Source organism: Protopterus annectens, chromosome 3.part1, assembly GCF_019279795.1.
Source record: "Protopterus annectens isolate FY-2018-M chromosome 3.part1, PAN1.0, whole genome shotgun sequence".
NCBI classification, from domain to species: Eukaryota; Metazoa; Chordata; order Ceratodontiformes; family Protopteridae; genus Protopterus; species Protopterus annectens.
In genome coordinates, this window is record NC_056732.1 from 1310173021 (window position 1) to 1310195491 (window position 22471).

The window sequence follows — 22471 nt, forward strand, 5'->3', positions numbered from 1 at the left end:
TATAATAAAACAGTTTATGTACTGTTTATTTTTACATAAGGTAGACAATAGTAGCTCCCAAGAAGTTATTATATTAAGGTACATACATACATTCTTGGCGCCAAAAAAGTTATATAAACACTGCAGCACCTGTATACTTTAGTTCTGAGGAAGCCTTCATTATGTAGGTGAAAGCGCTTAACTTTTTGTCCAACTTTGAGGTTTTATTTTGGATATACACACATTGATGTATTGGTCTGGAATCATTTTTAAAAAAAAAACTTTTTTTCAGCGAGTTGTTTTGCAATAAATATTGTTTATCTGGAGCCTGCACTGCGTTTCCTCTGTATCTTTCGTTGTTTTACAGAGAAGATCGTGTAGTAGTAGGACTCAACGGAATTTTTTCTATTCATATGGTCAATATTAGCCTGGGAGAGGCTAAGGCTGGTCCAGTATTTATTTTTATTTATTTATTTGTTTATCTGGGTAGTACAGTGGTCACAAAAGACCATTTGTAGGCACAGCACAAATTCACAAAAATAAAGTAAAACAGAATTGATTCACAAAGACATAGTAGTCACAGAGGATACATAGTCCAGTAGATAATTTAATAGTGAGAAAATATTAACAGAAGAGGAAAACAAACGTGGATTAATTTTGGTAGTAAATATGGGAGGTAAGCAGCAGGTGAGTACTGAGATTAGACATCAAAGTTATGTAGGAGTGGGAGGAGCTAAGTGAAGCATCCAGTAGATAAGCACTTCCAGTCAGCTTTTTGATGGAGGTGTCTTTTGAGTTGTGCTCTAAAAGTGGGGGACAACGAGTTTTCTTTTGAGGGGTTGCAGAATTTTGGTGCAAGAATGGAGAAGGTGTGATTTGTACAGTGTAGTTTGATTTAGGGGGTCTGGAGTGAGGGAGACAGATGGGAGAAGTTGTGCAGGTTGTAGGAGATAGTTTTATTTTTTTGAGTTTATCAGCAAGAGGCAGGAAGGTTTCTGGTTAACTCATTACAGCAGAGTGCTCCTCCACGTGTCTTCTGCATTTAACTCCTACTGCTCCTCTAGGCGTCAAATATTGATTGTTTATATTTGCATTAATAATTCCAAAAACATGTTACTTACAAGGTACCAGAATATTTTGTCTTGAAGCATATGTGATGGCAAACACAATTATATTGATATTTGATCTATCTCAATGAGTATTTTCTAGAACTGTAAGGTGATAACTTCATATTTTAAAGGCTTAAGCCACGCCCACTGGGAGTTAAAGGCACACACTCAAAAGAGCTGTACTGGAGGGAATGAGTTAAAGTACTTTGAAAAGAAAATACCCTAAGTGTAGCTGAACTCTGTAACTGACTTGAAGTGACCCTAGTTGAAGCTCAACACTGTTACTAACTGGAAGTCATCAGGTTTTGGAGAGGTTGCAGTGTTTTTTCTGAGGTTGGGGGGTTAAATGGACTATAGAATGGATAAGTTTTTTAAAGGCTGTGGCTATGATGCAGAGCCCTAATTCAAGGTGAACTAGGAGGCCTCCTCTGCTTATTGCAACTTTTACTGGTCTTGATAGAAAGGGAGATATTTTCCAGAGCCAGATTAAAAGAGCTGATCTTTTTCATTATGTTTTCAGCATGGTTATGAAAGCTAGGTTTATGTCCAGAGCCAGTCATGTAAGTATTTAAAGTATCTGATTGCTTGTACCGGGGTATCATTGAGATCTGTAATGTTGTTTTCCTTCACTTTTCATATCCATTCACAATTACTGTGCAATCTTCATGCATGGTGATTTGCTGCTTCTCATTATTATTCTAGTTACTTTCACCCCCCAACCCCCTTTTGACTGGTAGTAGCTGCTCGCCTTCTTCTATTGTTCTTTTCTTCTCTCACCACTTTCATTTTCTTCTGCTTTGTACATCTTACAACATCTAGAAATGTTCTGTTCAGCTTCCCTTGCTGGCACATTCGCCTTGTTTTCTAGTTTCTGCCTATTGCACTCTTCACTTCTGTTGCTTTGGTTTTACTGTCTGCATTTCTTTTTCCTGCCACCCCCCCCCCTTTCATTCCCTATACCCCACATGCAAAATTCCCAGAAGTTTTGTTCCTCTTTTCCATATATTCTCTTTCAGAGTTCCAGGGCCTGTGTCTAAATCTTGTATGCCCAGGTACACTCCTAGAACATATGTTATAGTTCATGCCTAATTCTTCTAAAATGCATCTCCAGCATCTTGAGGCTGGTTTCCTTCCTGTCTTTTATAATATTTTCAGTGTGAGATACCATTTGTGCAAGCACACTTAATGTCCGAATTCCTACCCCAAGCAATTTCTACATCTCTGATGTTATTTTGTGTGCTTTTTCCCATTCGGCTGTCTGGGTCTGCCACCCTTTTTCACCCTTCCTATGTATACCTCTTTCTTTGTGACTTCCTCCATTTTCCCACTCAGGTCTTCATAGGTCATTCTGCTTTTACCTTTCCTCTTCTCCTGTTTTCCCACATGGGGCTTTCCTTTCCCCTTCTGTCCTTTATTTTCTTTTCCTGGGTTTCTGCTTCCTCCCTCTTCTATGACTATTGTTTGTTGACTATTGTTTGTTCACCATTCATTTTTTTGTTAACCAAGTTGTTGTATTAATACCTGTTTAGTTTTGAATATTGCCTGTCCTCCTGCCTTTTCCTTCGTTAACTCCTACTCTCGTTGAGTCCCCTTTTCCTTACATTTTTCTACCCATTTCTTTCGTATGAAGGTGCCTATTCTCCTTCCTCCCATAAGTCGCTTTCTTGCCCTTGTCCCCATCTCATGTTGCCCCATCTCTTTGGTGCTTCCTCACTCATTCTTTTGTATTTTCCTCACCACATACTGTTTGCCATCCCTCCACTTTCCATTTGGTCTTCCCCTGACTCTGCAGCCACCTAAGAAGGTTATATGCTAATGCTTAGAAATAAACCACAAGGAGGAGCCAGAATAAATTTAGCGCTTTCATCCCGTTTGTTACAGAACTTCTTCAGAATCGTACATTTGAGAGTCCTCAGCCCCTTTTTCCTACTGAGCTTATTTTTTTAGCCCCTTCTCCCTTTCCCTTTCTCAGTCCACCCTTCCTTCTGTAATGCTAGTAATTTGGTCTCCATTTGGTGCTCTGGCAGGTTTTTCATACATCCACTTTAACAGGGGCAGTCATCACCCTAATCAAACTGATTCTACCTGCTGACTGTGTGTATGTTTTATGTCCTCTCCTCCCCAGTACCCCCTATATGTCCTTTCCTCCCCAGTACCCCCTGTATGTCCTCCTTTCTCTTCTCCAAATTTTTCTGTATTGTACTGCTTAATGTGTGCCCTGTGTAAACTCCCACGTATTTGGAGTGTTACCTCTCCTGAATGTGTACCACTTCTCCATTTCATAGGTTCATAAATATATATTAAGCTAATAACCACCAGGGCCTTTGTAAGCCTTGCAGTGCAATCTAACCCAGTTACGTCCACTTGTAACATGAGCTTCTTAATTGGAGGGGGTGTTTGTTAGGAAGAGTATATTAGTTAGGAGGTTGCTAAAAGGTTATGTGCGTGCTATTATAGTTAGGGAATGATTACTGTTGCATCTGTCTATAAGAGACATTGGGCCAGTCTGGGGATGAATTTATGATTACCATTTCACTGTTAGGGAATGTTTACTATTGGCCCCATGTATAGGAGACATAGGGCCAGCCTGGGAATGAATTTATGATTACCTGTCCAATGTTAATTATGGAATATTTACTGTCATTCTGTGTCTGTAAGATACATGGGGGCCAGCCTGGGGATGAATTTTTGATTTCCCATCAAATGGTCAAGGTTGCATTTGAATAGGGTTAGATATGTGCTCCACTTCACATGAGGATTCTCTGAGACACATAGCTGTCTCACCAGTGTGTTCTGTTTATGTCCAAAGCAAAGTTCATATCCCCTGGATCTTGTGTTTCTGGTGCTACTTGTTTTTCCGATTTGCAAAAGCTCCAGCAGGGCTGGATCTAAGGATACCTTATATGCCAAGTGCAAATCGCCTCTCAGCAATCAGTAAGAGATTGAGTACAGGGCTGTAAAGCGATCTGTACAGGACAATGTATTCTCTTGGAGAAGAACCTCTGTGGACATTCTTGCTGTTGCATATGCCTAGTCAGGTACAAGCCGAAAGGGGCATTGTACTTAATGATGGCTCTGGGTAAGGGCCAAATAGAGCAGTAGTAGAATTTCCTTGGACTGGGATGCCATACCCTTACTTATAAGTTGGGCTGCATAGAATTATGTTTTGTTATACTCACCAAAACAGATCTCCTCCAGGCAGGATCAAGTCCTACTCTGCCAGGGCCTTGGCATTATCTGTGGCTTTTTTGAAAGGGTTTGATTCTAGAAGTTTTCTAGAAGCTGCTTAGTACTCTGTACAGACTTTTACAAGCACTATAAGCTTGATTACTTCTCTAGGACCAGATCAAGTTGTGCTAAGACCACTCTCCAGGGGCTCCTGGATTCTTTATACTGTATAGACAACACCCCACTACAAAAAATGTAGTCAGGGACCTAGGTACTTGGGTTGATAGTGCTCTCTATTTGACCATCATGTGAAAGCAATTGTCAGAAAATCCTTTTACTTAACCCAGCTGTTGGCCAAAGGTAATCACTCCCTTATATACAGCATTCATCAGGCCAGTTATCGTATACAGTGTCCTCTTTGATATGTATCTGACTAAAAATATAAAACAATTAGAAAGACCCCAAATGTTCCTAACCAAAAGGACCACAGCCCTAAAGTCCCTGAGCTTTCAAGAGAGGCTGGAACGTCTATCCCTTTATTCAGTGTCTTACAGACTTTTGATGGGAGATCTCTATCTTGCTTATTGCACCATTAGTGACCCAATTCCTGAACCTTCTGTTTCTTTGCAGGTCAATATCTCCACCAGTACTAAAACCAGGGACATAACTATTCACCAAGTGATAAATACATCATGGTGGAATGACAAGTATACTACCCAACACTTCCCAAATCTCTGGAAAAAGTGTGCTCTACATGTTAAGCAGTGTAACTCACTATCTTCCTTTAAACATGACTGGATAGACATTCAGAAATTTACTCTGGGATTGACTAGTATGGCTGCCTGTTGAAAGGAGGTGTGGCCTGATGGAGGGTACTGGTAAGGCTTGAATGGGTCTAAGGCATACTGGCCTTGGAATGTATATGAATCTATGAAAGTATGAGAAGATCCTTGTGATGGGTCCCATATACTCTGTTATAACCCACCTTGTGCTTGGAAAGTCCTTCTGTACAGTGTTGGTTTTTGGTCTGTATGCTGGCAAGGTACATACTTATAAATTACTTGTTAACGCTATAGGCGTCAAACCTTCATTGTTATTTCTTAGTAGTCGGGGTGAGCTGCTAGACCTAATATGTAGGAGCACTTACACAGTCTGCACATAGGTGCACCATCCCCACACATGTGCGCCCTGAAATGCATGAGTTTCAAAGAAGACGCTGAATTAATATTAGAGGGAATGGTTGAATCTAGTCATTGACTTTTCAAAGGGGGTCCAGTCATAGATCAGCTGATCTGATAAAAGTAATATGTTATTTTATGTTATTACTTTATTATTTTGCTTATTATTTTATGTGACCTTTAGTAATATGCCTGGAATCATTAGTCAGTAATTGATTGCCAGATGTGGGCTGACAGTTTAAAATGTCAGGAACTCTAGAACTCCCCTACCCCCCATATATATGCGCAACTTACTGCATCCAGGTAAAATACCAGTGAAACACTGAATTTTCCTGACTCCCCACGTTTTCAAACAAATACATCAGAGACTTTGACAAGACACAAAGCCCAAAACTCCCGGCTTCTCCACTGCAAAGTAGTTCATTAAAACAAAATACCCACAGATTACAACATCATGCCGCAGTGGTATGGCGGTAGCGTTGTTACCTCACAGCAAGAGGTTCTCCCGTTCGATTCTCGGCTGGGTTTGGGAGTGCCTTCTGTGTGGAGTCTGCATGTCCTCCCCACGGTTGGGTAGTGTTCGAAAGACATGCGTGCGTAAATGGGAGTGCCTTCGTTGAAGGTTGAGCGTTGAGCTGGCACCTCGGCATTTCATAAAAATCTACTGCCAATCATTAGCGGACCGGAGTTCCGCTGTGGCGACCCGTTACCGGAAAAAAGCCGAAAGACAAACAACAACCTACAGATTACAACATATCAGGAGTAGGCGTTCGGCTTCAGGTACTAAACTAAAAAAAAAAAAAAAAAAAGTAATGCACCTGGGATGCCGCTTCCTTCGGTGTCAGTCTTAAAATTCTGAGTAAACACTTTACTGCTGGACTGATACTGTTCTCCACATATTAGCCTTTTGTTGAAATGAAACAGAACATGCAAGAAAGCAACTTGGTGACTTCCAGTCCCCTCTGAGCATATCACTGCCCTCCCATCAATCACATCCTAAACCGTTATACTTGCCATACTTTACAGCAGCGTCACAGACATCCAAAATCATTAGTACTGAAGTGTGAAGTGCAAGGATAGCAGTGGTCTAATAGATAAAGTGTCAGTTTCTGGTGCTGGGAATTATGGGTTCAGGTCACACCTGAGTCAATTAATATGTAAGTGTTGGGGGTTGGTATAATTGTTATGCACATGGTACTGGGTTAGACTCTCACCTTTGGAAAGGAAATTGGCTAGACTTAAAATAGTTGACACGTGCACTAAGTAGTTACCTGTGGTGTATATTGAAGGGAGAAGTGCATAGTTTTGCCATTCTATCAACATTTTGGCATCAAATTTTCAGCATACCATCTATGGCATCCCACATTCCAAACTATGCAACATTCCTTCATTCATTCTGCTTCTGATAACATGCTTAATCCAGTTCAGTTTTAAGGTAGAACAGGAACCTGTCTTAACACTGAAAGTATGTTAGGCTGCGAGCTAATCCCAGGGAGGGAACCATCAGAGGAGGTTCACATGCACATAGAGATATGCACACACCCACTCGTGCACACACAAATATGCACACATCCACTCGTGCACACTCAAACACACACGCATGCATGCACACAGACACACACCTGCTGGTAATTTAGACAATCATCAGTTCACATGTAGGGTATCTTTGAGATGAGGGTGGAGAACAGATCACCCAGTGAAAACCCAAATAAACACAGAGAAGACTATCATTTTTTCGGCTCATAAAAATAGTGAACCAAAAATCTAAAAACAAATTGCAAAAAAATAATTTTCTGTATCCCTGACACCCCCAAAATTATATATACTCACACCACAGTTGCGCCACATTGATGGAAAAGGGGGGACAGCATGAAAAGTGCACTGCTAGCTCACACAATACTATTCACTGAAGTGAAATTCAGTGCAACATTAAATTGTCATGTTTAAGCCACTCAACCACCAGAACAACGAACACCTGAAACTGTATCCCTACGGACAGCACACTGAAGGCATATCAGATGAAATCCAAACTGGAGACTAACTACTGGAAGACAACCACTATAACAACCTAGTTCTGCAAAAGACAGCATACATTTTTTTCCACATATGTTATTTTGCAGTTTTTGTATAGTCATTTGTTAAAATGTCTCTCTAAACAAAATGTAAAAGCTTTCAGTTGGTTCACAAATACATACTTAAGGATGTTTTGTTTGAGAAATGCAGTAAAATGTAGTTGCATGTGTACATTAATGAAAGTAGACATCCTGTTATAACTTTATAAACAGTGTCATATCTTTTCCATAAAGCAAATAACATGCATATTCCTCTAGTTGATGTTGTGAATATTCTAGAAAACATAAGGAAAATTGAAAAAAAAAGAAATGTGTTTTTCAAACACAGAAATATTTTTCCAAATGTTTAATAAAACAATACTTTTGCAGAATACTTCATATCATTTCACTGCATGTGTAACATAATCTTACAAATGATTATATTCAAAATCTGGCTAAAATGTCTTACATTACTATAATTACAGGTATGTGATGTTAACAGCTAATGAATTTGCACTTGACTTCCTTATTTCCTGGGCTATAAATAACAAAAGTAGGCATTTCTAACTTAAAATATGTAAATGCAATGCCGTTATTACTGAAACTGATATATTGGTGTACGTTGTAATTGGATAAGCAACATGTAACTGTTTGTTAAAAATCCCTTTATTTAGAATAAAGTTCCTCAGTACTAAACAAACAAAAAAAATCCTATAAAAAACTAGTGCCCCCCCCCCCCAGAAAAAAAATTATGGAGTTAGAAGTCATGTACCATATATTAGATACTGTGCACAGTAGACAGATATCAGTCAAAAATCTCAGTCATAGCTGTGGCACTCTTGAGGCTGCTGTTTTGCTTGCTACCTGCACAAGTTACATATCATTCAGACTAAAAATGTGGATCCTCTGTGTCCTTTTTCCCACTATTTCTCTCTCTCTCTCTCTCTCTGTTTCTCTATCTGTACCCCCCCCTCTCTCTCTCTCATCCCTTATATTATATAAAAATATCATATTTCTTGATAATCATTTTGTGCTGTTAGGGTTACTCACTTGTTGAAAGATTTGTATATCTTTAGGGGCTGCTTGAATATTCTTTATCGTTTTTCAGCGTGAAGTTATGAAATTGGATTTTGTTTGTTTGACTTTTTGGCCTGGTGTATCTGGTTTCACAAGTTCTAATTGTAAAAGTAAGGTTTCCTTCCCATACTTCACCTGTGTATGACATGTGGCGTTTTCTGTTCTTCTGTTATGCAAAGGACATGTCGATTCCTGCTGACACTGGATGTGTTCAGGGTAGGGTCACCTAGTGCTATAACTGTATGTCTATTTGCCTTGCAGCCGTCCCCCCCCCCCTTTCTACTGCTTCCATGTCCTTTGGCACACTTGAGGTTAGACTGATTCTTGCTGGAGCAGATATATTTCTTTTCCTGTAACCGCATTTGGTATATATACTCTATGTTTGGCAGCTCTTGCACAAAAAGAAGGATGCACACCGGAGTAATGTTACTTTCTTTGTCTCCGTTTTGAAGTATATCCAAAGTTAGAATGATGTGTGTCAGCGCTGCTGTGGCATTATCTTCACACCACTAGTGGTAGATACATTCCTACAGCTTACCACCATTCTGAGCTTTGCTATTTTTGTTTGAAAGTTGAACCACTGATTCTGTTTTTGAGCATTAAAATCGCTGTACATCTTATGACAAACATTGTTTTCCCTAATCTTGTTTATTTGTGGGAGGGAGCTGAAGAAATTGATCTATGTCACAGGATTTGCATAAAATTCACTAAGTAGAATTCATTTCACATCTTTGTCACAAACGTCCCTCTTTCCTAAGTCATATAATTAGTCACAGATATTGTATATGATGACTGTTGACATTTACTCTTTTTTGGGTGTTAACTGTACTATTGTTACTTGTGCTGCTAAACCAAATTGCATGTTATGTTTCTGTGAAATATTCCAGAGAATAAGCTTCTTGAAATGTGAACCAGGCACTTAAAGTCATTAGTTAGTCACTGTTTAATGCAAAAGATTTTCAGTCACATATGTAGTTCTTAGAAAACATGCACCCATTTGAATTTCACATGTTTTGGTAGACTATCCATACAGTCGCCAAAATATAATTCCCTTTACCTAATCATTTTTCTTTTAAGCAATTTTAAGAAATTCTGATATACTGTACAGACCAAAGTAGACTGTGTGATATAGATAGATGGTGCCTCAAAATTCAGATTAGTTTTATAACGACAAAAGTGTCAGATGGTTAACTGCAGTAGTTCTTCCATTCTGTAATGCCTGTAAATGATTTGTCGCATCTAAAAGACTAATCCCAAAACAAGCATTTTCGGAAAAGTAATAAACTATATCTGTAAGCAAATGTTTGACATTGGTTGACAGTTTACTTTCTTTTTCTTTTCCTTTTGCAGGGAAGTGCCTGTTAAAGACGCGAAGGAATATGCAGACTCTATTAGTGCTATTTTTGTTGAAACTAGTGCCAAGAACTCAATTAATATCGAGGAATTATTTACAGGAATCAGTAAGTTGGATTTTTTAAATGGTGTTTTAGGTTTATTAAAGCAATTCTGTTTTTTTTTTTGTATGTCTTTGAAATTACAAGGGCTGATTATGGTTGATGTTCTTTGTCAAGTAATATGATGGCTAGGCACTGGTCATTATTTTCAACCTTGCTAGCAACCTGGATTTACTTAGGCAATCACAGAATCAGTGAGTATATCACATTCATTGCATGCACAGTTGGCCTGGTTTATAAATGTTAAAAAACACAATACAGGGAAGGAATGAATCTTGGCGTATTCTGTATAATGACTAATTTAAGCATACAGGCAGTAAAGGCGTGATTATGAAAAGATGCATACAAAACACAGTTAATGTAAGGTTCTGTGTAGCTATGCTTATTTTCTAATAATTTCTACAAGAATGTAGCATTATACACACAGTTAAAACATCAGATGAAATCTTTTGGGAATTCAATGTAGAATTTTCAAAGTCTGACTTGATGTAAAGCTGCTGAGTAATTTCATTCTGTTATTTCACCATTTGAGGCAAACTTTCATTCTCATATTTTACCATGTGAACCAAAAAAGAAAAAGTTAAGTTTTCTGGAAGCAGTGAAAATAGAAAAAGTCGACAGATTCCAAGATGGCCGCCGAGCACTGAGCACACACTTTCTGCATCTCCTGTAACAACTATTTTCATCTGCTTATTATAACCCGCATCTGGCATTTCATTTTACAAAAATTGATACATATTGATCAACAGGCATACAAGAAAAAGGAAATCAGCAACATTTTGGGATTTTTTCAACATTTTACATGACTTATCCTGTGCTTATCTCTTTAGTGACTGACTGGGTGGATGCAGCCGCATGGTGATAGGCCTCTCTTCCAAAACTGAGCTCTGAATTTGAGAGGGCAAAAGGAAAGGAGACCAAGTCATATTGTACCGATTTATACTAAATATTAAAAGAAATTCAGCCAAAGATGACTACCCAGCAAGATTCTATGGAAACTCAACATCTAAGACAAAACTATCCTCTGTAGTTACCCTGGAGAAGGATGTAATATCTAAGAACAGAAAACCATTAAAACACAGGAATCTAATAAAGGAGCCTCAAAAACCAAACAGGAACCTGCATTTACAGTGGATGACATTAAATCTGCCCTGCAACCTCTCCAGGATGAGATAAAAAGCTTCTCAGACAAGCTTAACTCTTTTGGCTCTAATCTGGATCAAATAATTACAAGGCATAACCTCACTGAAACTAAAACTAAAGAAAATGTGAAGAAAATACAGGATCTACATGCAAAAGTAAGTTTAAATGACAAAACTATCTGTGATCTGAAACATAAAATAATTGATTTAGAAGCATGTAGTAGAAGAAATAACATTATAATAAGAGGTATCCCAGAAAAGTTTGACCAAACTCAAATACCGGTCATATTAACAGAAATCTTCGAAACAATTACTGACAGCAAAGCTCTCACTAAGGACATTGTAATTGAAAGAGCCCACAGAGCACTACGTAGAACACAAGATAAAACAACTTCTAGACAAATATATGCCAGGTTACTAAATGCTGCACATGCAAATATAATTCTTATGGCTGCAAAATAGAAAAGCACTATTACATGGAGAGGACACAAAATTGCAGTTTCCCAGGACCTTCCACAACCCATCAAGGCTCAAGGGCAAGCTCTAGCTCCTTTCTGTGCATTTTTAATTAAAAAGAAAATATGTTTTCAAATGAAGTATCCAGCTACCCTCTCTTTCCAACTCAATGACCAAAAATATCTAATTCATACAGTGGATGAAGCAAAAAAAGCATTCATGAGAGCTTTCAATGAATTACCTGTGCAGTAAACCAGTTATAAGTGTAACAATTTTGCGTCTTTCGGTTTTTCCCGGTTAGGGGTTGCCACAGTAGAACTCCGGTCCGCTAATGAGTGGTAGTTGATTTTTACGTGCAGAGGTACCAGCCCTGACGCACAACCTTCAACGAAGGTACGCCCATTCACGCATGTCTCCACGCAGAAGACACTCTAGCTGAGAATCGAATCGGACAGTGTCTTACTGTGAGGCGACAACGCTACCGCAGCACCACCACCGTGGGTATAAGTATAACAATTACACCAGCTAAATAATCATTATGTTTCTATATCCTTAAAAGGCTTTAAGCAAATGAGTTCCAGGAAGAGAGAGAAGGAAGAATAAACAAATACTTTGCTCTGACCTATATGGAACCAAAAGCTTGCTACAAATGGTTTTCCTGTCAGGATTAATGTATATGGCTTAAAATATACAATAAAACGCAATTAAACTGTCATTGTTTTCATTAAATGGCATTAAAAATCTAACTCAAAGTGCTTTTTTTTTAATCACGTAAAAGTCTTACATAATTTGAAGAAACAACAACGAAACATCTTTTTTTGGGCATGGACTCATCTCTAACTGTAAACTGACTTACATGGAGTACAGCTGGGTGTTTCCTGTGCTTTATGACTCTCCTGGAGGTAGTTTCCCATGTTGATCGTGTAAGTAATGTTCAGACCTGTTTAACTCGGTCTTGGGGACTCTCTGTGGCCTTTCTGGTCCCTGTCTTGCACTCCAAGCATTTTCCCTGGCTTCCAGAGCCGTTTCAAAGTTCCATTACCCAGAATTCAATAGGAACATCAGCGGATGACGTCACAAGGTCGGGAGGATGCCGTAAATTAAGCAGTGCATCACTGGGATTGCTATAGTCGCTGTTACAGTCGGAAGTAGGCTGTATTGTATTAAAATATCTGCTCTTTTTGGCTGCCTGGCATCCTGTATCCAGTACCTGCAGGACAATGGTTTCCAAAGTACTGTACTATGTTTTCCTCTTATAATATTCAAGTACCACTTTTACATTTATACATAACATTTCTGTATGTGCCCCCCCCCCAACTCTCTCTACTAATTTACTGCTAATGATGTGTACCAGGGCTTTAAGTTGGGTGGTGGGGAACACACAACAAAAAAAGAAAAAAGGGGAAAGAGGCAAAAAAGAGGGGGTAATGTTTAAATGTTACAATGAAGCTGCCACTTTAGAATTCTGCTAGATTATACTACATAAAGTTTTTTTTTCTCTTTCCCCACCCACACTCATATCTCATCATTTACATCTCGGAAAGTACACTAGCAAATATTTTTTCACATATGGGTTAATTAATATTTCCCAAATTTTATGAAAGGGAAATGAGCACCTGTTATGTACGTCTTTATGGCAGTTAACTAAAGCTTCTTAAACTAAGGGGTGCTGAATAAATAGAAATCTTATCCACATGCATTCTTACACCCATGCAGGATCTCATTATTTACTGCATTGGAATATCTTGATGGTTGCTTTCTTTTTAATTTATGTTGCATCAGATAGAATTGATTGCACTAGATTGCCTAAATGCTTTAATGTTTATTTATATTTCTTGTTTTAACATAGGTGTTGTAATGCAACTTGATGCAAATGTTTTTTACGCTCCTTTTCTGTTGTTCCTTCTTCCCTGGACTTAGCTTATTACAACTACAGACTAGGGACGCTAGTCACACTTATAGCTAAGGTTTTATTTTGTCAGAGGGAGGACAGTCTATACTGGATATATATTATTGACGGATAGTCTAATAGATTTGATTGGGCGCTGTCTTGCTGGTCATGATCATAGGCAAAGGATGCATACTGTATAACCTAAATAGACTATTTGCTTCCTGATCCTTGTATCCGTGCTTTTGCTGAATAGACTTAATGATAACAGCCTGACTAGTGCATGCTTTTTATGGTATCTAAGCTAAATCTTCAAGGTACTTTATCCAGAGACATGATGCCTTTGGTACTACTCTTTTTTTCAGTTTTAGTTTATAATTATTTTATGGAGCGGCAGGGGGTGAGCAGTCCAATGCTTGCCGACACTTGGAATATCGGGATTACTATGCTTTTCTCCCTGCTACTTTCTAAGGCTGTTCTATACACGCAATGATGTCCGTAACATATAATATGCATTTGTTTGCTATAGTAGATCATTTCAGGGAGTTTTGTGGTTAGGCGCTAGGTTTAAGATAGGGTACTTGGATGCCACTCTATTCAAACTACCATTTTTAGTCAGTAGGACATCATCTAACACTATGCGTAATATATTGATAAAGTTCATACAAATCACTTTCTTTAAAAATATTTGTACAGTTTTTCTTTCTTTTTACACTTAAATCTTAAAACATTATCATTAAAGTCAACATTTGGAATATAAATGGTATTCAAGTTAATAAAAAAAGAAATTGATTATGCACCTAATTTACCAGGATAAAGCTAATATTTTTATTTACAAGAGACACCTGACAAATGACCAATGGGATAATGATAGGAAAAGGAACTGGATCAGTCATATAATATCAGCTGGAAATAGTCTTTCCTCAAAAGGTAGTCATCTTAAATAAAAAAACCTTCCCTGGCGAAATTTTAACCACTAAACCAGACCCTAATGGTCGGTAGTGTCTATTTTCCTGTTCTTACCCTCAATTTAACTGCCCTATATTTTTCTTAACATATATAGCCCATGTTCCAACCAGCATCTGTTTATGAAATTCACAATCTATCATTACAGTTTACTAATCAAATCTATATTGTAGGGGTGACTGGAATGCGCTTACTGACCCCTTGAATGACAGCTTAAACAAAAACAGGAAGCAGCCCCCCCCCCCAATTGACTGCATCTATTCAAGACCTGTTAAATAGCTTCAACTTAATTGACCAATTTCAAATTTTTGATCATGATAGAACATCAAATAAATATACCTACTTCTCGGCATCTCATAAAGTCTGGTCTAGAATTTACTTTTTCCTAATTTCTGATGTCTTCTCACATAAAATTAAAAATGTTGTCCTTGAAGCAAGATCTATGGACATTAAATAGTAATATCTTTAAAAAAGATGATGTTATAAACAAAATTAACCAATATCTGAAACAGTTTGAGCTTGACTCCCATGTTTGCTCCATCCCTTTTGATGTTCAGTGGGCTGCTGCCGAAGCTATCAGAGGGACACATACAAAAAGCATCCTTTTATAAAAAAAGCAGCAAAGACATATCATTGACCTTACTGATGAGTACAAGAAAATTGATTTACAACTTCAAAATAACTACTCTCCAGACTTAGAAAATAAACTACATGAGACTCAAAAAAATATATATAACTACTCTCCAGACTTAGAAAATAAACTACGAGACTCAAAAAAAATATATATATAACTACTCTCCAGACTTAGAAAATAAACTACATGAAACTCAAAAAATATATATATATAACTACTCTGCAGACTTAGAAAATAAACTACATGAGACTCAAAAAATATATATACTCCTTTTATCAACAAAACCAATCCTTAGCCAAATTAAGGCTCTTGTATAGATACTTGGAATAGGCTCAAACCCCCTCTAGAACATCAAAGATGGCCCAAACTATATATCTGAATTAAAATATAAAGGGAAAACTCTATACAGAAATTATGACATTGTTAATTCTTTCACAGAAATCTTTAGTGATATTTACAACCCCAAAAATCAGACTCATAAGGATACCTACAAAGAATTCCTGGATAAACTATCCTTTCCCACCAAACTAAGTCATTCACAACATAATCTATTAGCTAGCCCTATAACTCTAAATTAAATAAAGTTAGCTATCAAAAAGCTCAAACCCAACAAGGCACCAGGACCCGATGGTTTTATAGGTGAATTTTTCCAGATTTTCAATGATCGACTTATTAAAATTCTTCTTAACCTCTACAACTACATCATCTTAAAGGGGATTACTGATAAATATTTGAACAACTCTAAAACAATCCTTATCTTGAAACCTAATTCTGACCAGCCTAACCCTCTTAGCTACAGACACATTGCTCTCATTAATATAGATATAAAAATTTTGACATCTATCCTAGCGAGTAGAATGCAGAAGGTTCTGGCTTCAGTTACTTCCTCTGAGCAAATAGGTTTCATGAAACAACGACAACTATGTGATAATACTCTCACTCTAGACACAATAATGTTATTTCTTAAAAATGATACCCATCCGAGATACGCCCTCACGCTTGATGCCACTGTGACACCAGTGCACTGGCCCAGCAATCAAAGGGCCTCAGTCCTCACCACTAACATCAGTAAGGGGTGTCCATATAGGGAAAGGATAATAAATACACACACAGTAATCACAGTCAGTCTGGGGCTGGTTGCTCCCTTTCTCTCCAGGTCCCCAATAAGACTCCCCACTGGCACAGCTATAGGGTCCAGATCTCAGCCTAGTGGGCAAACTAAAACCTCCAGCACCTTCTCTGTTCAACCAGTGCTTCGTATCCCTGCACAAGTAGCTCACACACACATACTTTGAGATAAGAGTTTTATACAACCACACAGACACTCCTGGGGAAGGCTGGCACAGGTTCTCAAGCTGTGCCCCTTTTATCCAGACTATACGGTAGTACTAGCTGCCACCACCCACTAATTTCAGATCCTCAAAGGCCCTTCTGAAAGAGTGTCCAATTATTACTGTGCAATATTATTATCCAAATGGTAAGTGTGACTGAACACTCAAGGCTTATTAGAGTGACTTAGTACAGTATCACTGTATACATGCAATGTACTCTAGAGCTTAAATTAGCTTTATGTAAAACAGCCACAGTTGAAAGGTTTAAAAATATTTAATAATAAATAAAAACAAAAGACAATGCTTCTTACTACACAGTGCTAGTCAAGAGTTCAGAGATCACAGAGAAATACTTAAAATACAGTAGAAAAGTTCTGACATCACAGAAAACAAACTAGTCTATATAAGCCGCGGTGGTACAGCGGTGGCGTTGTTGTCTCACAGCAAGAGGTTCTCCTGTTCGATTCTCAGCTGGAGTGCCTTCTGTGTGGAGTCTGCATGTCCTCCCCATGGTCGAATGGCCTCCGAAAGACATGCGTGAATGGGCGTGCCTTCGCTGAAGGTTGGGCCTCGGGCTGGCAACTTGGCACCATTAAAAAAAATCTACTGCCAATCATTATTGGACCGGAGTTCCGCTGTGGCGACCCCTAACCGGGAAAAGCCGAAAAGACAAACAACAAGAAAACAAACTAGTCTAATCTTCCTATGTCAGCTATATCTAAGAGAAAGCACAGTTCTGAATAACTTACATATAGAAACAGGCAGTGCTGGTGATGTTGGATGTTTTCAAGACAAAATGCTCTGAGCTCTCTTAATTCTCTCTCTTTAAATTGATAACACAGAGCTGCTTCACATGACATCATTCTTCACACTTCTGTGGTGTTCCCAGGCTAACAGAAACTACATTTACATTCTTTACACCTGGTCAGAAACCAGAGCAATACAGGACATTTACACATGCAAATTCTAGCCATTAACTCTGGTCTTAAAACAATAGGCAGGATGCCGCGCTCTAGACATATCGGCTCTGAATTTTGACATCAAAGAATTGACTTATGAGCTTTGTTACAGCAGAGTGCACTGTTGTTACATTTTTGCAGTTTAAAATCCAACGCCGTCTTTTCACATTTAAGGGAACAAGCCCGTGGCTTACATTAATATTTATAAATGACAGAATTATCTACAAAATTCAGTCTGGCTAGGCTGGCAGCCTTCACCTATCTTCACACATCTCCCCCCTGGAGAACTCAAGATAGTTTTTCAAGTGACCCTTGAGAAACGTTGCTTGAGAGGGTTAGGTCTATCTGAGTATACCTTACCCCATTCCCTGTTTGAGAGCCCATCTGCATTGGCATTGCTAATCCCACTGCGGTGCTGCACTGACATATCATATGCTTGCAACCCTAGGCTCCATCTTAGCAACTTGGCATTTTGCTGGCTGGCTCTGTTCTTCCTTGTCAGGTCTGTCAGGGGAGCAGCTATGGTACTATAACTGGGGACAAACTTTCTGTAGTACCCCGCTGTCCCTAAGAAGGCCCTCACCTGCTTTTTGGTGACAGGTGCAGGCCATGCCTGAATGGCTTCTACTTTGGCAGGTTCTGGCCTGATCTTACCATTCCCCACTCTATGCCCTAGGTAAGAGACCTCTGTCACACCCACCTGACATTTGCTGGGATTAATGGTCAACCCTGCCCTCTGAAGTCTGCCCAGCACCTCCCTGACATGTTGAAGGTGCTCTTGCCAGGAATGGCTGTAGATGGCAATATCATCTAAGTAAGCAAGGGCAAACCCTCCTGCTCCTAGTAGGATATGATCTACCAGCCTCTGGAAAGTTGCTGGGGCATTTTTCATCCCAAAGGGCATCTTTGTGAACTCATACAAGCCAAAAAGAGTCACAAAGGCTGACCTCTCTCTAGCACCGGGAGTCAAGAGCACCTGCCAGTAACCCTTGGTAAGATCAATGGTTATAAAATACTTAGGCCAACCGAGCTGCTCTAGAGCCTCATCTGTCTTAGGCACAAGGTAAGCATCTGACTCTGTGTGACTAATTTTGTGTAGTCCACACAGAACCTGGTGCTGCCATCCTTCTTTGGCACCAGCACCACTGGGGAGACCCAGGGACTGTTGGACTCTTGAATCACCCCTAGTTCGAACATCTCCTGTATCTCCTCCCTCAGAGTCTGACTTTCTCAGGTACCCTATAAGGGACCTGCCTAATAGGCCGTTGGGGTCCTGTATCCACCAGGTGCTGCACCAGGTGGGTGCACCCTGGTTTCCCAGTGAACATGTCCCCAAACACCTGTAACACTGCTCGGATTTCTCGAACCTGAGTAGGAGATAGCTATTGGGACATTGCTACCCCTTCCACTGAGGTGTCAGTCCGAGCCTCACTGAGGAGATCAGTCACCAGATCTCCCTCAGACTCCTCCTGCAATCCACTGCAAATGCTCAGCACAAGGGCCTCTCTATCATGGTAAGGTTTCATGATGTTAACATGGTACAGTTTGTGTCCCTGCCTGCTGCCTAGCAGTTCCACCATGTAGTTAACATCACTTACCTTTCTTACCATCTTGTAGGGTCCCTCCCAAGCTGCTTGCAGCTTGTTGTGACTGACAGGAATGAGAACCATTACCTGATGCCCCACAGCATACTCTCTAGCTCGAGCATTCCTGTCATACTACACCTTTTTCTGTTGTTGGGCTTCTGCCAGGTTCTCCTGGGCCAAGCTCATGAGTTCCCTGAGCCTTGTCCTGAGATTTAGGACATATGCCACAACAGACTCCTTGTGAGGTTTACACTCACCTTCCTCTTATCTCGAATTAAATCTAGAGGTCCCCTCACCCTATGCCCATGCAGCAACTCAAAGGGTGGAAAAACTGTGGATTCCTGGGGAACCTCTCTGTAAGCAAACAACAGATGAGGCAAATATTTGTCCCACTCCCTCTTAAACTGGTCTGCAAATGCCTGTAGCATGGACTTGACTGTAGAGTTTAACATCTCAACAAGACCATTAGTCTGGGCATGGTAGCGGGTGTTCTTCAGATGCTTCACCCCACAGTACTTCCACAGACAAGCCAGCAGGACTGACATGAAATTGGCACCTCTGTCAGTCAGTATTTCTTTTGGAAAACCTGCCCTGCTGCAAATCTGTAACAAAGCATTTGCCACCTTTTCTACCTCAGTGGAGGACAGAGCCACTGCCTCAGGGTATCATGTAGCATAATCCACTACCACTAGGATATAGATTTTCCGTGTGGAACTTGGGGTACTCAGGGGCCCCACAATATCCATAGCTACCCTCTGAAATGGCTCCTCAATCACAGGCAAAGGCAACAAAGGAGCTCTCACCTTGTCTTCTGCCTTGCCTACCTTTTGGCACTGCTCACAGGTCCTGCAGTACCCTGTTACATCTGTGGAAATTCCAGGCCAATAGAAGTTCTGCATAGTACGTCTCTTTGTACGTTTTATGACCATATGACCTGCAAAGGGAATATCATGGACTGTGGCTAGAAGCCTCATTTGGTAGGGTCTAGGCACTACCTACTACTGTACCCTCTCACCTTCTAGCCCTCCCTCAGGGGGCAACTCTGTATACAGTAACCGTTTGTCCCAGTATACAGATTCCTCCTTCCCTTGAGAATCAGGTGCCTCCCTAGCTACTTGCCTCAGGTCTTGCAATGTAGGATCTGACAGCTGAGCTTGTCTCAACTCTCTCTTTGTAACCCTTCCCAGCTCCCCTTCTACAGGACATCTAGCATCCTCTGACAGTGGTGGTGCCTCACTGTCAGCCTGGGTGCTACTATTCACCTCTACCTTTGCAGTCACTCTGCCCAAGGGAACATCAGTACCCACAAGCAGCTGTGGCTCACCTTCAGTCTCACTGCTACAGAGTAGCCCCCTCCCTGAAGTAACCACCTCACCAGTGCTAGCTGCAAGTATGCAGTCTGTCTGGGTCTCCCCCAGGCTACCAGACCCACATGCTTGTCTCCTAGCCTGACTGCCTGTAACTGCATAAGCACATGGTACTGCCTCATCCAAATCCTTCCCTATCAGGACATCTACAGGATGGTAGTTCGGTACCCCTGTTGTCTCAAGACAACCTACTACTGGCATTTTGTCTTTCCCACTTACTGGCTCTCTCAGCATTTGTTCCCCATCTTGTCTCCGTGGACACCTGCATGCCACATGGCCCCACTGGTTGCATTCAAAACATTTAACACTAGGTCCTGGACATGTACCTGGACTAGTGACTTCCCCTGCTACTAGCAAATTCTGTTGGGGCAGTCTGTGCTGCCCACCATGGGTTTCTTTAGACCCATGAGCAGTACTGGGGGTCCCATTCCTGTGCAGTGATGCCCTGCTTGCTGGGTATAGGTCTCCCTTCTTCCCCAACTCCTCTAAAGTAGCACATTGTCTATCAGCTAACCAGATTCTCATGTCCTCAGGCAAAGTGCTAAGGGCTTGTTCCCTCACCAAAAGGTCTGCCAGCCCTTCAAAAGTGGTGACCTGACATCCACTCACCCACCTATGAAAATAAGTAGTCAGTTCAGCAACATATTCACACATGCTTTCATCTGCCTTGCGTCTGTGCTCACGAAACTTTTTCCTGTAAGTTTCAGGTGTTAGCTTAACGCATTCTAACAAGCAATGCTTAACAACAGTGTAATTAAAACTCAACATCAGACATTTTAGACAACACAGTTACAGCTTTAGCATGGAGTAAGGGGGTCAGGAACCGTACCCAGAGCCTTTGCTCGACATCATACTGTTTACACACCCTCTCAAACATGTAATGAAATTATAAAAATTATCCCCCTCTTTAAACTGTGGAAGAAATTTACTGATCTTTTGTGCTTCTGGGGTCCAGTTATTCCTTCACCATTACCTCTATGACTCTGGCGAAGAGTCAGCATCTCCCTCTCATGCTGCCTCTGCCTCTCCTTTTTCTCAGCTTGCAGGCATAGTGGTTTCTCATTCTCCTCAGCCTGCAGACATCTCAGTCTCTCAACTGCTTCTATTTCCAAACATCTGGCCTCCAGCTAAAGTCTATTTAGCTCCAGATGGATTTTTAAGTCCTCTGCAGAAAGGTTGAGCTGTCCATTCTCTGAGGGTGGTACATCTCCATTGCCAGTCTGATCATCTTCCTGATTGCTGTTTTCTGATGCAGCTGTGACCAAAGCTGCAATCATGTCTGCCTTAGTCAGGTTTCCATGCACCAGTCCCCTAGTCTGGCACATTTCAGCCAGCTGGCTTCTTGTCAACTTTCCATACTCCTCTGCTGACATGCTGCCTGCTCTCCCTGACTAACTAAGCTAACAAAAGAAATAAAACAGTTGTGATGTGAACTCTGAGCATTCACTGTGTGGCTGATTTAAAGTACAAAAACACCTTCAGTGATCACTGTACACAAGCTACAGGAATTCACTCTACCCACACAACTACAAGCCAGTTAGTATTTGCCAACCAATTAATATGTGGTGTGCATATCCCACCACTGCCAAACAATTAATATGTGATACCCATGCACTGTCCCAGCAATCAGGGAGCCTCAGTCCTCACCACAAACACCAGTGAGAGGCGTCCATATAGGGAAAGGATAATAAATACACTCACAATAAAGTACAATTTCCCTTAAGAGCACACAGAGATCACAGGCAGTCTGGGGCTGGTTGCTCCTTTTCTCTCCAGGTCCCAAATAAGACTCCCCACTGGTACAGCTATAGGGTCCAGATCTCAGCCTAGTGGGAAAGCTAAAACCTCCAGCACCCTCTCTGTCCAACCAGTGCTTCGTGTCCCTGCCCAAGTAGCTGACACACACACACACACTTTGAGATAAGATTTTACACAACTACACAAACACTTCTGGGGAAGGCTGGCACAGGTTCTCCAGCTGTGCCCCTTTTACCCAGACTATACGGTAGTACTGGCTGCCATCACCCACTAATATCAGCTACTCAAAGGCCCTTCTGAAAGGGTGTTCAGTTATTACTGTGCAATATTATTATCCAAATGGTAAGTGTGAGGGAACAGTCAAGGGT

The 22471-nt window shown here is 40.4% G+C and overlaps 1 protein-coding gene across 1 annotated transcript in view; it reads left to right on the forward strand.

Moving 5' to 3' along the window:
- RAB31 (RAB31, member RAS oncogene family) overlaps positions 1 to 22471 on the forward strand; it is a 364691-nt gene that overhangs the window by 245208 nt on the left and 97012 nt on the right. Inside the window, exon 6 of the mRNA XM_044067354.1 lies at positions 9913 to 10022. Coding sequence (XP_043923289.1) covers positions 9913 to 10022 — 110 coding nt within the window. The remainder of the gene's footprint in view (positions 1 to 9912; positions 10023 to 22471) is intronic.